Source organism: Sinocyclocheilus anshuiensis, unplaced genomic scaffold (genome assembly GCF_001515605.1).
Source record: "Sinocyclocheilus anshuiensis isolate Anshui unplaced genomic scaffold, SAMN03320099.WGS_v1.1 scaffold1849, whole genome shotgun sequence".
NCBI lineage: Eukaryota > Metazoa > Chordata > Actinopteri > Cypriniformes > Cyprinidae > Sinocyclocheilus > Sinocyclocheilus anshuiensis.
This window is the reverse complement of record NW_015541038.1, coordinates 308,460-322,075: the sequence shown is the minus strand read 5'-3', so window position 1 is coordinate 322,075 and position 13,616 is coordinate 308,460. Positions and strand designations below refer to the sequence as shown.

The window sequence follows — 13,616 nt, the reverse complement described above, 5'->3', positions numbered from 1 at the left end:
CAGCGTCACTCTGCGTCATCCACGCAAACATCATTAATGGACGTGTATATTAATATCAGTTGATGCAGATAAATATCACAGTGGACTTATAAAGCAGTCAAGCACGAGATACCATATATTAGTCGTTTATTTGAGTCGGGTGTGTTCCTATTACACTGGAAATAACACTGAATATGGGGTTTTGGTGTTCCTGCTGCTGAATAAATATCTTTGGTGCTTTGCATTTGGCGCATATTACAAGAAAGAGTGCAAAAGACCACATTACAGTTGATATGTCGGATACATTGATATAATCAGAGGAATGGTAAGGCAGCACACGCACGTCTGCGAGACGTCTGTTAAAGATCTCTTCATCTGCTGTGTACAAACATCTGATAGGAAGCGTCCTGTAGATGTATAGCAGATGAGCAAACACTCTTGCAGACGTCTCGGAGATGTGCGTGTGCTGTCAGGGTAAGAAAGCATTAATGGTCCCAATGCTGCAGTTTCTAATACAATCGGTGTGTCGTCATCATCATCATCATCATCACATGGTTTAATGCAGTGCGCTCTGGATCAGCGACTCGTGGCACGGTTTACACAGGATCTGTCCATCCAGCGGGTGGCAGCCGGTCTCGTTGGGCTCCGGAGACAGCAGCACACTGCACACCTGAAACACACACAACACTGAAAAGCCAGTTCCTTTAATACTAATTAATCAAATGGCTGGCTGCTGAAGTGGGCCAGGGTTTCTCATGCATTTAAAATCACTGCATATTGTGCGCTTCTCTTGCGCATGCAAATTTAATTTACGCTTACAGTCTTATGTACACTTCCACAACTCTTACCCTGCGTATGCAAATCTTTTTGACGTCATTCTACCTTCATACATAGCAAGCTAACTAGTATGTTACTGTAATCACGCACCTCACAGCGGTAACAGTCCTCGTGGTACGAGTGACCCAAGCACTCCACCGTGTAGCTGTCGGTTCCGTCCTCGCGCGGGATGATCAGCTCTCCGCACACGCGACACTGCGGCGCGTATTTCCTGCAGATACAGCACACGCCGAGTGTTCAGCATCAGCCGTTCACCCCGCTAGCTAAACACGTCCCAAGGACGTTTGGCTAATGTTACTTTTGAATGTTCTCAGAGTTTAAAAACAACATTCCACTGTATCATTGTATCATTTTGCAAACATTGTGGGAACGTTACTTTTGAATGTTCTCTGAAACTAGTGACGTTTAAAAAAAAAACAACTGAAAGCATTATTGTGCTAATGTTTTGAGAACGTTATGAAAGACCAGATGACTTCGAGCCAACAGTTGCGCACCTGTAGTAGTCCCGCAGGCAGTAAACCTCGCCCACTTCGCCCTGCGCAAACCTCTGCTCTCCGATTGGCTGTCTGCACGTCGCGCACACGAAACAGGGCGGGTGATAGGCTCGTTCCAGCGCTCGGATCACATGGTCCTTGATGACGTCACCGCAGGCCCAGCACGGCTCCAGACTGGCCTGCGCATACAGCAGCAGCTGATTTAGTGAGGTTTCTCTTATAACATAACCTGCATTAACATCATTCATGGTTTTGAATTCAGTTACAGAAATTTAAGCGCTGCCCTCTTAATAACAAATGTAATAATAATAACAATCATATAACAAAAAGAAAATGTAAATGCAGTAAAACTAAATTTAACGCACAAAAACATACCCAAGATATAAAGTAAACAAAACTTTCAGATTAAAGTGCAAAAGAATAATTACAAATATGGACGCCCGCTTCCTCCACAGGATAAAAGAAGGTTTTGCCATTTTGTTATCTCACAATTCAGACTTTCAGTTTCTCGCAATACTGAGAAAAAAAGTCCAAATTGCAAGACAGAAATCAGAATTCTGAGTTTATATCTTTGTGAGATGAAAAGTCACAATTACCGTTCTTATTTTTTTTATCCCACCACGGAAACGGGCTTCTATATAACAATAATAATTAAAAAGAACATTTTATATACAGTATATCTCATCTTGCATGGATAATACAACATTTTGAATAGTTATCTGGAAATAAATAAATACTGTTTCTCTTCCTTTCTTCTCCATGACAAGTGGGAGTCAGAAACAGAAAGTTGAATTACTTTCACATCACATGAATTCATGGTACTTTCTACAGAGGGTCCAGTGCAGACTCGTTGAGATGAATGAATAATGAATGTGGAGAGCATATCTGTAGTCAAAAGCTGATGAGCGTGTTTGTAGAGGCAGGTACCTGGTAGCAGTCGTCACACAGAGGAATGCCAGATTTGTTGTAGTAGATCTTGGCTGCCAGCGGAGCGTGGCACTGCCGGCACCGGAAGCACGCGGCGTGGTACGTCCGGTTCAGAGCCTCGATGGCGGGTTCGGACAGCGGCACCGGCTTACGGCAGAATCCACACACATCTGAGAGACACAGAAAGCGTCTGAAATGACTCTTGTCCTGTAGGGTTTGTCATGTTAACGCCAGGGTTCTCACCAGCTGACAGCTCGTTCACGTGTCCTCCAGCAGAGGGCGCCGGCCTCAGCAGCGCTTTACCCGCAGCGCTCTCCTGCCAGAAGAACAAGAGCGTGTCAGTGACGCACAGAGAGCTACACCACTGCTGCGGGGAAACACACTGACCTGTGCAGGGGCGGCCGGCGGTGCGGGCTGAGGGTCACAGGGGTCACAGGGGTCACGAGGAGGAGGGAGGTCAGCAGGGGCGGGAGGGGCACGGGTCACAACTGCTAACAGATCAACAATCATTCAGCAAATCCTCTTCACTAACCCAGGATTTACACACATATGTGATATATACAGCCATACCTAGCAAATCTCATCTGTGTGACTGATTATATCATCGCAAAATGTTACTATATTATCGGCCAGCTATTTCTATAAAGTTGAATATATAGTATAGTTGGATATATAACAAAAATTAAACTATTATTGCACACACACACACACACACATATATATATGTGTGTATATATAAAGTTGGATATATAGTATAGCTGGATATATCGCAAAATGTAATCTATATTATCGCACAGACATAGGCGGAGGGTGAACCAACTCCAGGGTAAGGCTAACAGCAGCCAAATCTATTAACTACAAACATCATAAACCTGCCTTTTTAGGCAAGAACCAGACACGGGTGTCATGTAGGCTAATAAAATATGTTTAATGGGACTGAATTTGTATTTAATGTGATTACAATTTAATTAAAACATTAGAAATTGATAATTATATAACGTTTCCTTCCCACGGTTATTCGAACGGCGAATAAATTATGTACAGAAATGACATTATCACTAACTTTGATCTATGGCACTGTCAAAAAAACAAAACTACCGTTATAATCACTGAAGCTGTCTACACGAAATTAATCCCTTACTTTCATTGTACGCGCATCTGCGCTTTGTTGTTTATGATGAGAGAATTCGCGGAATTCAGTCATCGCAAGCGCGCGCACTCAACAAAGCTGATGAGTTTCAGCGATGACTCATCTGAACGCCTCTGATTGGCACCTGCGTTCCTAAGCTCAACAGAATCGTCTGTGATTGGTTATAATGCGCAACACTGTAAAAACGCCTAAAATTAAATACGGTGCAACATGAGCAGATCTTAATTTAATGCACAGTCGACACTTTCTATTCATTTACACTTTGTTAGCAACAAACGTAATCGATTTAATTTGCTTGTGCAGGGGCATTTTTGTCCAATTTAGTGTCACTTTTGCCCCTTCCCCAGCCTTACACACGCTCCGCCTATGCGCACAGATCTATATATAAAGTTGGATATATAGTATAGTTGGATATATAGCAAAATATAAACTATATTATTGCACAGATATATATTAAGTTGGATATATAGTATAGTTGTATTTACAGAAAAAATGTAAAATATGTAATTGCACAGGTCTACATATAAAGTTAAATATCGGGGCAGTAGGGCTGAAATGATTAGTCGACATTATCGACAACAAAAAACTGTCCACAAATCTTTTTGTTGTCGAGTAGTCGTTTGATCTCATGTGACCTGATGTAAGAGCCTGCAGTAACGCGGTTTGACCAGTGTGGCGCTGTAGCACAAGACTGTAATTCAGCCCTACTGATGCAGTTCAAGAGCAGAAGACAGCACTTCAGCTCAGATCAAACGCAGCCGAACCTGAAGCTGCTCAGCAGCGTTTGGATGAATCTGTAAATATATGCTGCGCGCTTTCCTCTCAATAACAAAAAAAACCATAACAAAAACTGCCAGCGGCGAGAAAGCAGGAGTTAAGAAAGCATCTGATTACAGTGCTGTGGATGTTTGCACGAGCGCTGCAGTTCGGTTCTCCAGTAAAGTCCAGTCACCTCACGTTTATTATATAACTTAGTACTTTTTGCCTTAAATCAAGCAGCTTTACAGCATTAAACATGAAAAACCAGAGTCAGCGTCGCTTTCAGTTAGAATTACAGCTTGGTTTTCTGTTATAGAGCAGCTCTCCAGTGTGGAGCTCGCTAATGATACAACCTGTTTATTAGTGGGGAAAAAATATTTCATTAAAGTTATAGTTTGGTTTGCAGAGATCACACTTGTTTTGATTATCATTGATTATCAAGGTATTTTAAGAGAGATTATGTTGTGAATAAAATAGTTTATCAAAAAATAAAACGTCTTATCACTTACCTTTATATACCACATGACTTACAGAAGGAGATGTCAGGCAGAATAATGTCATTCAGTGACTTTTTCATATAGCTAATTAAATGCTGAATAAGAGTTTCTCTGCCATCTCATTTTGTGTGCCACAATATATTTATTTGTATAAATTAATTGTATAATTACATAATATGGCTTTCAAAAGCTGAAGTGATTACCTTAATTTATATGTTAGAATATGTATAACTCAGTATTTTAACTAATTGCAAAAGCTGAATAATCAATAAATGTCTACTGATCAATCAGCGAAATAACCGGTGATTAGTCGAGTAATCGGTCTAATAATCGTTAGATTAATTGATGATCAAAATAATCGTTTGTTGCAGCCCTAACGGTTAGAGAGTCGGACTTGTAACCCAAAGGTCGCAGGTTCGAGTCTCGGTACTGGCAGGGATTGTAGGTGTGGGTACAGCGCTCAGATTGCACAGATATATTCATATAAAGTTGGATATATAGTAAAATCTAAACTGTATTATCGTCCAGGTATTTAGAGATTATAAACATTAACATCATGATTTTCTGTAAAGCTGCCTTGAAATGGTGTATTGTGAGAAAATCTCTACAAATAAATGAGATGTCGTTACGGTCTGGAGTGGGCGTGTCGGTGTGGCGTGTGCTGTCCCGTCTGTAGGCGGCGGCGGGTGTGCTGTGGACGCGAGCCGTCGGTGTGAACGGAGACGCCAGCGTGATGAAGACGGACGACACCATCCTCTTCTGAGGGGCCGCAGATGCCATGATGCTGAAACACACCCGAGAAACGGAATAAAACACTGGGAAGTTTCTGACAACGTTTTTTCAACGTTGAAACAACATCTGACACTATTTCAAACTGAAAAATAGGTACTAAAATCTGCTTAATTCTAGTTACTGGACACGTTTACACATTGATGAGATCAACTCAATAAACAATAGCTAAATAACTGCATCTGAGAGTGCTTTAGACGTTCTGCCAAACATGTCCGTGTCTTCAGTACCGAAACCTGACGTCTTCTCATGTCTCTCAAGTTTAGGTTGAATATACGTTACTTAAACGTTCTCTCGCATATTGCAGTTATGAACTCTTCCTGTACAGAATAAATCTGGAAACACACACACACATGTGCGGAGTGTGTCAGATGCTTCACACACTGAAGAACTTCACAGATCCGTCTGAAAGATCTTCAGCAGCACATTATAAAAGAACGAAACGAGCTGATGATTGAATGACAGATGAAGAGCAGAACTTCAGAAGTTCACAGATACTCATATAATGAGGCTTTGTTCGGTTTCTGTCCTGCTGCTGAGAAATTCCTAGAGTCTCTTTCTCTCTGAGCTCAAACGTACCTGAACAGCAGATCAAACTCTTCCTCTGTGTGGTTCCTCGTTCCTTTCGATCAGCAGCGCTGTAGTCACTCAAAGACAGAGCGACAGACAGACAGAGAGAGAGAGAGCTGTAGCAGTCAGGGTCGTATCTGCAGCAGGCCACACCTTTTCCTCCCTCGCTCGCCCTCCTGTCTCTCTCTCTCTCTCTCTGTCTCTCTCTCAGATCAGCAGAGGTGAAGAGTTAAACAGTTACTGACTGACAAAGCACAGTAAAATGTATGACACACACACACACAGGCAGGCATGCATACAAACACAAAAGGCATGCAGTTACTTGAACACACACACACACTTCTCCTTGCTTTATCACAGAGGCAGCAGGATGTGACTGTACTTGTCTTTCCAGCTCAACTCTGAATCTCTCTCTTGATCTGTCTCTCTCTCTCATTGTTCTATCAGTGTTGTTTTCTCTACCTCCCTCAGTGTGTCTGCCCTCTTTTCTCTCCCATCCCCCACTCCACTCGTTCTCAATCTCTCTCTCCCGCATTAAACTCACTGCTGACTTCACACAGTCATCGACAACTTCATAAACTACATCAAACTAATGAGCTGTTTCAACTACATCAACTATACAAACGATGTAAACTTAAACTACATCAACTATAAAAGCTACAAAAACTATACAATCTACATGAAAACACTGAACTATATGAACTAAACAAATTGCATATGCTGAACATTGTATAAACTAAAAAAACTACATACAACTTAAGGTATATAAACTAAACAAATGATCTAAATTATATAATCAAACTACATAAACTGTAGATGCTATATAAACTATATGCACTGTAGAAACAAATTATATAAACAACACAAACTATATGATCTAAACAAATTATATAAACCTCAAACTGCATAAGCTATAAAAAGTATATTAAACTACATAAACTATATGAAATGAACAAATTGTATGAAGTATACAAACTACATAAACTGTATGAATTAAACAAATCGTATAAACCTCAAACTACATAAACTATACTAACTTTATAAACTTAAACTATATAACCTATAAACACTACATGAACGAAACAAACATTAACTATCCAAACTACATAAACTTGACTTATATAAACTATACAAACTATATTAATTAAACAAATTATATAAACTATGCAGACTACAAAAACTTGACACAAAACTGTACAAACTAAACAATTGTGTAAACTCAATAAATGGCATCAATTATACAAACTATCTGAACAATATGAACGAGACAAACTAATTAACTACATGATGTGCATGTGGTGCTCTTTAGTAGACAGCTGTAAACTGCAGTTGAAGAATATTTTGGAGAGTTTGTGTGGGATTGTCCCTCGAGATGAGACTCTATATCAGCAGATAGCTTTGGGTTTAGTGTGAGTAGAGCCTTCGTCATGCTGGAATCTGGAGGGAGGAGCTGAAGAAAAACAGAGGAGAGAGGGGGAGGGGCTGTGGAATGCACCGGTGATGTCACAGCTGCAGGAGGGATCCTGTCCAGTGATGACATCATCCTCCTCACACGAGCTCCGCCCACAAGAAATCAGGCCTGAGAGGAGAGCTCCAGAAAGTCCTGAAGAGACGAGAGAGGAACATCTGAGGAACATGACATTACATTATCTAAACAAGCACACGTTTATAAGAGCAACCCAATACTGCGCCAGAGTATCTGTGAGGAACATGTAGACTTCTGAGGGCTGGAAGGTTGTTGGTGAATCATGACCTGTCATCACTGAGGAAGACGTTTAACCTGTTTGTTTTACTGTGTTTAGTTAGTGATTAACTAGCGTTTATCTGCACTGGCATACGTGCATCAGATAAACGCTTCTTCAGTGATCGGCTTCTCTGAGGAGCATTTGAGGTAAAAGTACAAGCACCATAACAAATGATTCATATCCCTGATACTTGTAACAGAACCAAAACATCCTTCGTTTATTCCTGTTATAGATTAACTCATACTTTTCCCTCATAGGCGGTCAACATCACTCACTGTACAGAGTAAAGCAAACTCTTGACAGCACACGGACATCTCAGAGACGTCTGTAAGACGTGTTTTTTAGAGTGTTTGCTCATCTGCTATACGTCTACAGGACGCTTCCTATCAGATGTCAAATAGACTTTAGAAGATGTCTTTCAGATGTTTATGATGTAAAACTGACATCTTAGAGACGTCTGTCAGATGTTTGTACACAGCAGATGCTTTCCAGATGAAGCGATCTTTAACAGACGTCTCTCAGACGTACCTGTGTGATCTGGGGATTTGTGAGAAGCTGAAAGTTGCTTAAATAATAAATGTACTAAAAAAAAATTTAAATTACAATAAGTAAATACTTTTAAAATAAAAACAATCGAATTAAACGCACTAAAACTGTTTAATATTTTGTTACCTGCATGTCATGTGACCATTAACCGAACTGTGTGAATGTTTTTAAATGGTTAAAATATTGACTTATTTTCTGAGAAAGATATTAAGTAAACATTTTAGATAAAAAAAATTGTTCAACTGACAAAAATGTTTATTACACAATTAAAAATTACATTAAGTAATTTTGAAACAAAATAAAACTGCTAAATTACTGAAATATTAACAAACTCTCAGGGAAACTAAATATTTTAGATTAAAAATGTATAAAAATGTTTGGGAATCCTGATTTAATATATAAATGAGTTCATGACAGACATGAAATGAAGCAGCACTAATAAATGTCTCACTTCAGAGTTATGTGCCTCTAGAAGCTTGCGTTCTGCAAGTGAACGCCGTATTATTGTTCATCCCAAAGAGGCACAAAAAATCCGAGCAGCTGAGTCCTAGCCATCTTCAAGAATCGGCTAAAAACACATCTCTTCCATCTTTATTTGACACTCTAACTCTAGCACTCTCTATTCTAATTCTATTCTTAAAAAAACTTGCCCTTTAGACTTGCACTCCATTTATTTACTAACTGCTTGTTTTCTTAAAAAAAAAAAAAAATTAACACTTGCTTCTCTAATTTTTTGTATTTATCTGTTTTCTTTTTATTATACAATTAACAAAAGCAAAAAAGACCTCTAACACTAGCTTGCTCTATTCTTTTTCTATTCTATGTTTTCTTTTTATTTATTATATGATTTAAAAAAATAGCTTGCTACGTGTACTGCGTTAAGCTAACTGAGACTTGTTATAGCACTTGTATATCATTGCTCTTTTGTTGATTTTGATTGCTTCCATTGTCCTCATTTGTAAGTCGCTTTGGATAAAAGCATCTGCTAAATGACTAAATGTAAATTTAAATGCAGACACACTGAAGTCAGTCAGTAAAACTTTAATAATAAACTACATTTAAAAATACAGAGTCTTTACAGTTATGTCAAAAATGAAACACAGTAGTGAGGTAACATTTTCCTTCCCATGAGCCTCTTCAACTGCATTTCAAGAGTCAGTTCAAGTCCAAGTATCATTATGTGCGTTATGACGATAAAAACTCCTCATCCAGATAGATTTGAGCAGTAAACGCTGCATGGCGTTCCTTCATGATTGTTCATACCCACTCCAGGTCATGTGTAGTGAATCAGTGCCTGTACAGCAGCGCTCGCTGTCTCAGGACGTCCCATATCAGCATACTGAGAACCGTATGAGGAGCCAGACGCACAAACACTGGCGTCATTCCTTTATACAGACCCATGATCCCCTCAGTAGCACAAACCTTCATCAGACAGTCCACAAACCCGCAGTACAGACGCCCCTGAGAGAGAGGTTTGATTTTAATGCATACTGTAAATTGTTAATGTTGTTTTATATAGTCTTATATAGCGTTTGTGTTTTACCCTTTTGAACTCATCCACCGGTTGGTTGTACAGGCGTGTGCTGATGACATCAAACGGCGTCATGGTGATGGTCACAGCGACACCGCTGATCATGGCGGCAATGAGCGCAGTGAGGCAGCTGTGAGGACCGAACCACTGCAAACACATTCACAAACTCAACTCATATTGGATTTCATTCTCACACATGTGAGTCTGTGCTCATTTACATATGCAGATATGTGTGTGTGTGTTTGCTGACCTGTGCGCATGTGACCCAGTCTTTAGCCGAGCTGAATGTGGCCAGTTGAGCCGCTGACCCCACCATGACCCTAGGGACGGCCCCGTTAACACCCCGCCACAGACCCATCACACCCTCACGCCGGTAGATGGACATGAATGCGCTCGACACGTCCTGAACAACACAAACACTCAGATAAAAGCCATCAACCCACTCAAATATACTCATACAATATACTCATACAACACACTCAAATACACTCATACAACACACTCGAATACACTCATACAACACACTCGAATACACTCATACAGCACACTCGAATACACTCATACAGCACACTCGAATACACTCATACAGCACACTCGAATACACTCATACAGCACACTCGAATACACTCATACAGCACACTCGAATACACTCATACAGCACACTCGAATACACTCATACAGCACACTCGAATACACTCATACAGCACACTCGAATACACTCATACAGCACACTCGAATACACTCATACAGCACACTCGAATACACTCATACAGCACACTCGAATACACTCATACAGCACACTCGAATACACTCATACAGCACACTCGAATACACTCATACAGCACACTCGAATACACTCATACAGCACACTCGAATACACTCATACAGCACACTCGAATACACTCATACAGCACACTCGAATACACTCATACAGCACACTCGAATACACTCATACAGCACACTCGAATACACTCATACAGCACACTCGAATACACTCATACAGCACACTCGAATACACTCATACAGCACACTCGAATACACTCATACAGCACACTCGAATACACTCATACAGCACACTCGAATACACTCATACAGCACACTCGAATACACTCATACAGCACACTCGAATACACTCATACAGCACACTCGAATACACTCATACAGCACACTCGAATACACTCATACAGCACACTCGAATACACTCATACAGCACACTCGAATACACTCATACAGCACACTCGAATACACTCATACAGCACACTCGAATACACTCATACAGCACACTCGAATACACTCATACAGCACACTCGAATACACTCATACAGCACACTCGAATACACTCATACAGCACACTCGAATACACTCATACAGCACACTCGAATACACTCATACAGCACACTCGAATACACTCATACAGCACACTCGAATACACTCATACAGCACACTCGAATACACTCATACAGCACACTCGAATACACTCATACAGCACACTCGAATACACTCATACAGCACACTCGAATACACTCATACAGCACACTCGAATACACTCATACAGCACACTCGAATACACTCATACAGCACACTCGAATACACTCATACAGCACACTCGAATACACTCATACAGCACACTCGAATACACTCATACAGCACACTCGAATACACTCATACAGCACACTCGAATACACTCATACAGCACACTCGAATACACTCATACAGCACACTCGAATACACTCATACAGCACACTCGAATACACTCATACAGCACACTCGAATACACTCATACAGCACACTCGAATACACTCATACAGCACACTCGAATACACTCATACAGCACACTCGAATACACTCATACAGCACACTCGAATACACTCATACAGCACACTCGAATACACTCATACAGCACACTCGAATACACTCATACAGCACACTCGAATACACTCATACAGCACACTCGAATACACTCATACAGCACACTCGAATACACTCATACAGCACACTGAAATACACTCGTATAACACACTCGAATACATTCACGCAACACAATCGAATACACTCACGCAACACACTCGAATACACTCATACAGCACACTCGAATACACTCATACAGCACACTCAAATACACTCATACAGCACACTGAAATACACTCGTATAACACACTCAAATACATTCACGCAACACACTCGAATACACTCACACAACACTCAATACTCAAATATAATCATACAACACACTCAAATACACTCATACAACACACTCGAATATACTCATACAATATACTCAAATATTCTCATACAACACACTCGAATATACTCATACAATACACTCTAATATACTCATACAATAGGCAAGGCAAGTTTATTTATATAGCACATTTCATACACAATGGTAATTCAAAGTACTTTACATAAAAGAAAAGAAAATAATAATAACAATAAAACAAGAAATTTAAAAACTTTGAAAATTATAAAAAAATCGATACTAATGTTTTAGCACATCTGATCTCTTCTGGATGCTGATTCCAACTGCGGGCGGCATTATAGCTAAAAGCGGACTCCCCTTGTTTTGTGTGAACCCTTGGTACTAGTGTCAGAGCACTCAGATCCTAATGATCTGAGTGCTCTGTTAGGTTCATATTCAGTGAACATATCTGCTATGTATTTAGGTCCTAGGCCATCCTTCCTGATATTATTGATCTTCTCAGAAAAGGAGGAAGCAAACTCATTGCATTTGCTGTCGGAGAGCATTTCACTGGCAATCTGACTTGCCTGACAATACTCAAATATATACTCATACAATACACTTAAATATACTCAAACATGTTCAGACAATAAACTCAAATATGCACAAATATACTCAAACAATACACTCAAATACACTTAAACAATACTTAAATATACACATACAATAAACAAACAATACACTCAAACATACTCAAACTCAAAATATATTAAAATACACTGAAATACATATATAATTACTGCAAACACATTACTTAAAAGAACATCTGAAATAAAGTCATTATTAAATTAGCCAGAATCTGTCATAAACGAGCACTGAAGGGCCGGATGTGTGCAGATGAGAGATGTTTGTCAAGCTTGTCAAGCTGAAGTGACAGATATCAGTAATTATCATTGACCCTTTACGATGATGTCACACTGATGATGATCTGTGATTGGCTGATAAACATCCTGCAACGGTCTGAGTTCAGTTGTGTAATGTGACACTGAGTTCACACGCCTCTGTGTGCTGGACACTGATTGGCTGCCGAACAGTGAGAGGTGTGTCCACACATATGCGCACACACACTCACACACACTCACACACACTCACACACACACACACACACACTCACACGCACACACACTCACACACACTCACACACACTCACACACACACACTCCAACTGTGTGCTCACAGTTCAGGTCACATATTTTGGGTGGGTGCTGGAAAATAAGACTGAATTAGATGTGAATCACATGTCTCAGTACCTGATGGTTGTGCTGGTGTCCGACTGCGATGGCCGCCACCGTCTGCGCCTGCAGGTGCGTCTTCACCTGATGGACAAACACAGACATGAGTCTGACGTTCATAGGAACACGTCACGCTTACATAACGCTCCTGTAAACTGCCACATCACAGCCGCATCTGTCTTACAGCGCATTTCTGAGTCTGTCCTAAATACTCGTCTCTAACTTCCTCTGCCGTTTTGATATTTGAGCCTGTCTCCGGCTGTCTTACTGTCAACACTCAGTGTGTGTGTGTGTGTGTGTGTGTGTGTGTGTGTGTGTGTG

At 40.3% G+C, this 13,616-nt stretch overlaps 2 protein-coding genes across 4 annotated transcripts in view; both read right to left on the bottom strand.

Annotated features, from left to right (window-relative positions):
* Nucleotides 1–109: 109 nt before the first annotated feature.
* Nucleotides 110–6,090, bottom strand: fblim1 (filamin binding LIM protein 1). Of its 3 annotated transcripts, none has more exons than XM_016488922.1 (8): nt 6,012–6,090; nt 5,273–5,427; nt 2,625–2,728; nt 2,481–2,553; nt 2,238–2,407; nt 1,311–1,489; nt 907–1,027; nt 110–649 (listed from the first exon to the last, which is right to left on the bottom strand). In XM_016488922.1, the coding sequence occupies exons 2-8, from the start codon at nt 5,421–5,423 to the stop codon at nt 536–538; spliced, it is 912 nt and encodes a 303-aa protein (XP_016344408.1). In that variant the 5' UTR covers nt 5,424–5,427; nt 6,012–6,090; the 3' UTR covers nt 110–535. The 3 variants fall into 3 exon arrangements, with proteins under 3 accessions (XP_016344408.1, XP_016344410.1, XP_016344409.1); XM_016488924.1 differs by having other exon boundaries at nt 2,625–2,725; XM_016488923.1 differs by having other exon boundaries at nt 5,273–5,438; nt 6,012–6,065.
* A 3,234-nt stretch (nt 6,091–9,324) lies between these two features.
* Nucleotides 9,325–13,616, bottom strand: part of slc25a34 (solute carrier family 25 member 34) — a 6,037-nt gene continuing 1,745 nt past the window's right edge. Inside the window, exons 3-6 of the mRNA XM_016488921.1 lie at nt 13,314–13,379; nt 10,075–10,227; nt 9,837–9,971; nt 9,325–9,754 (exon numbers count right to left, since the gene is read on the bottom strand). Of these exons, the coding sequence (XP_016344407.1) occupies nt 9,581–9,754; nt 9,837–9,971; nt 10,075–10,227; nt 13,314–13,379 (528 nt within the window). The 3' untranslated portion in view covers nt 9,325–9,580. The remainder of the gene's footprint in view (nt 9,755–9,836; nt 9,972–10,074; nt 10,228–13,313; nt 13,380–13,616) is intronic.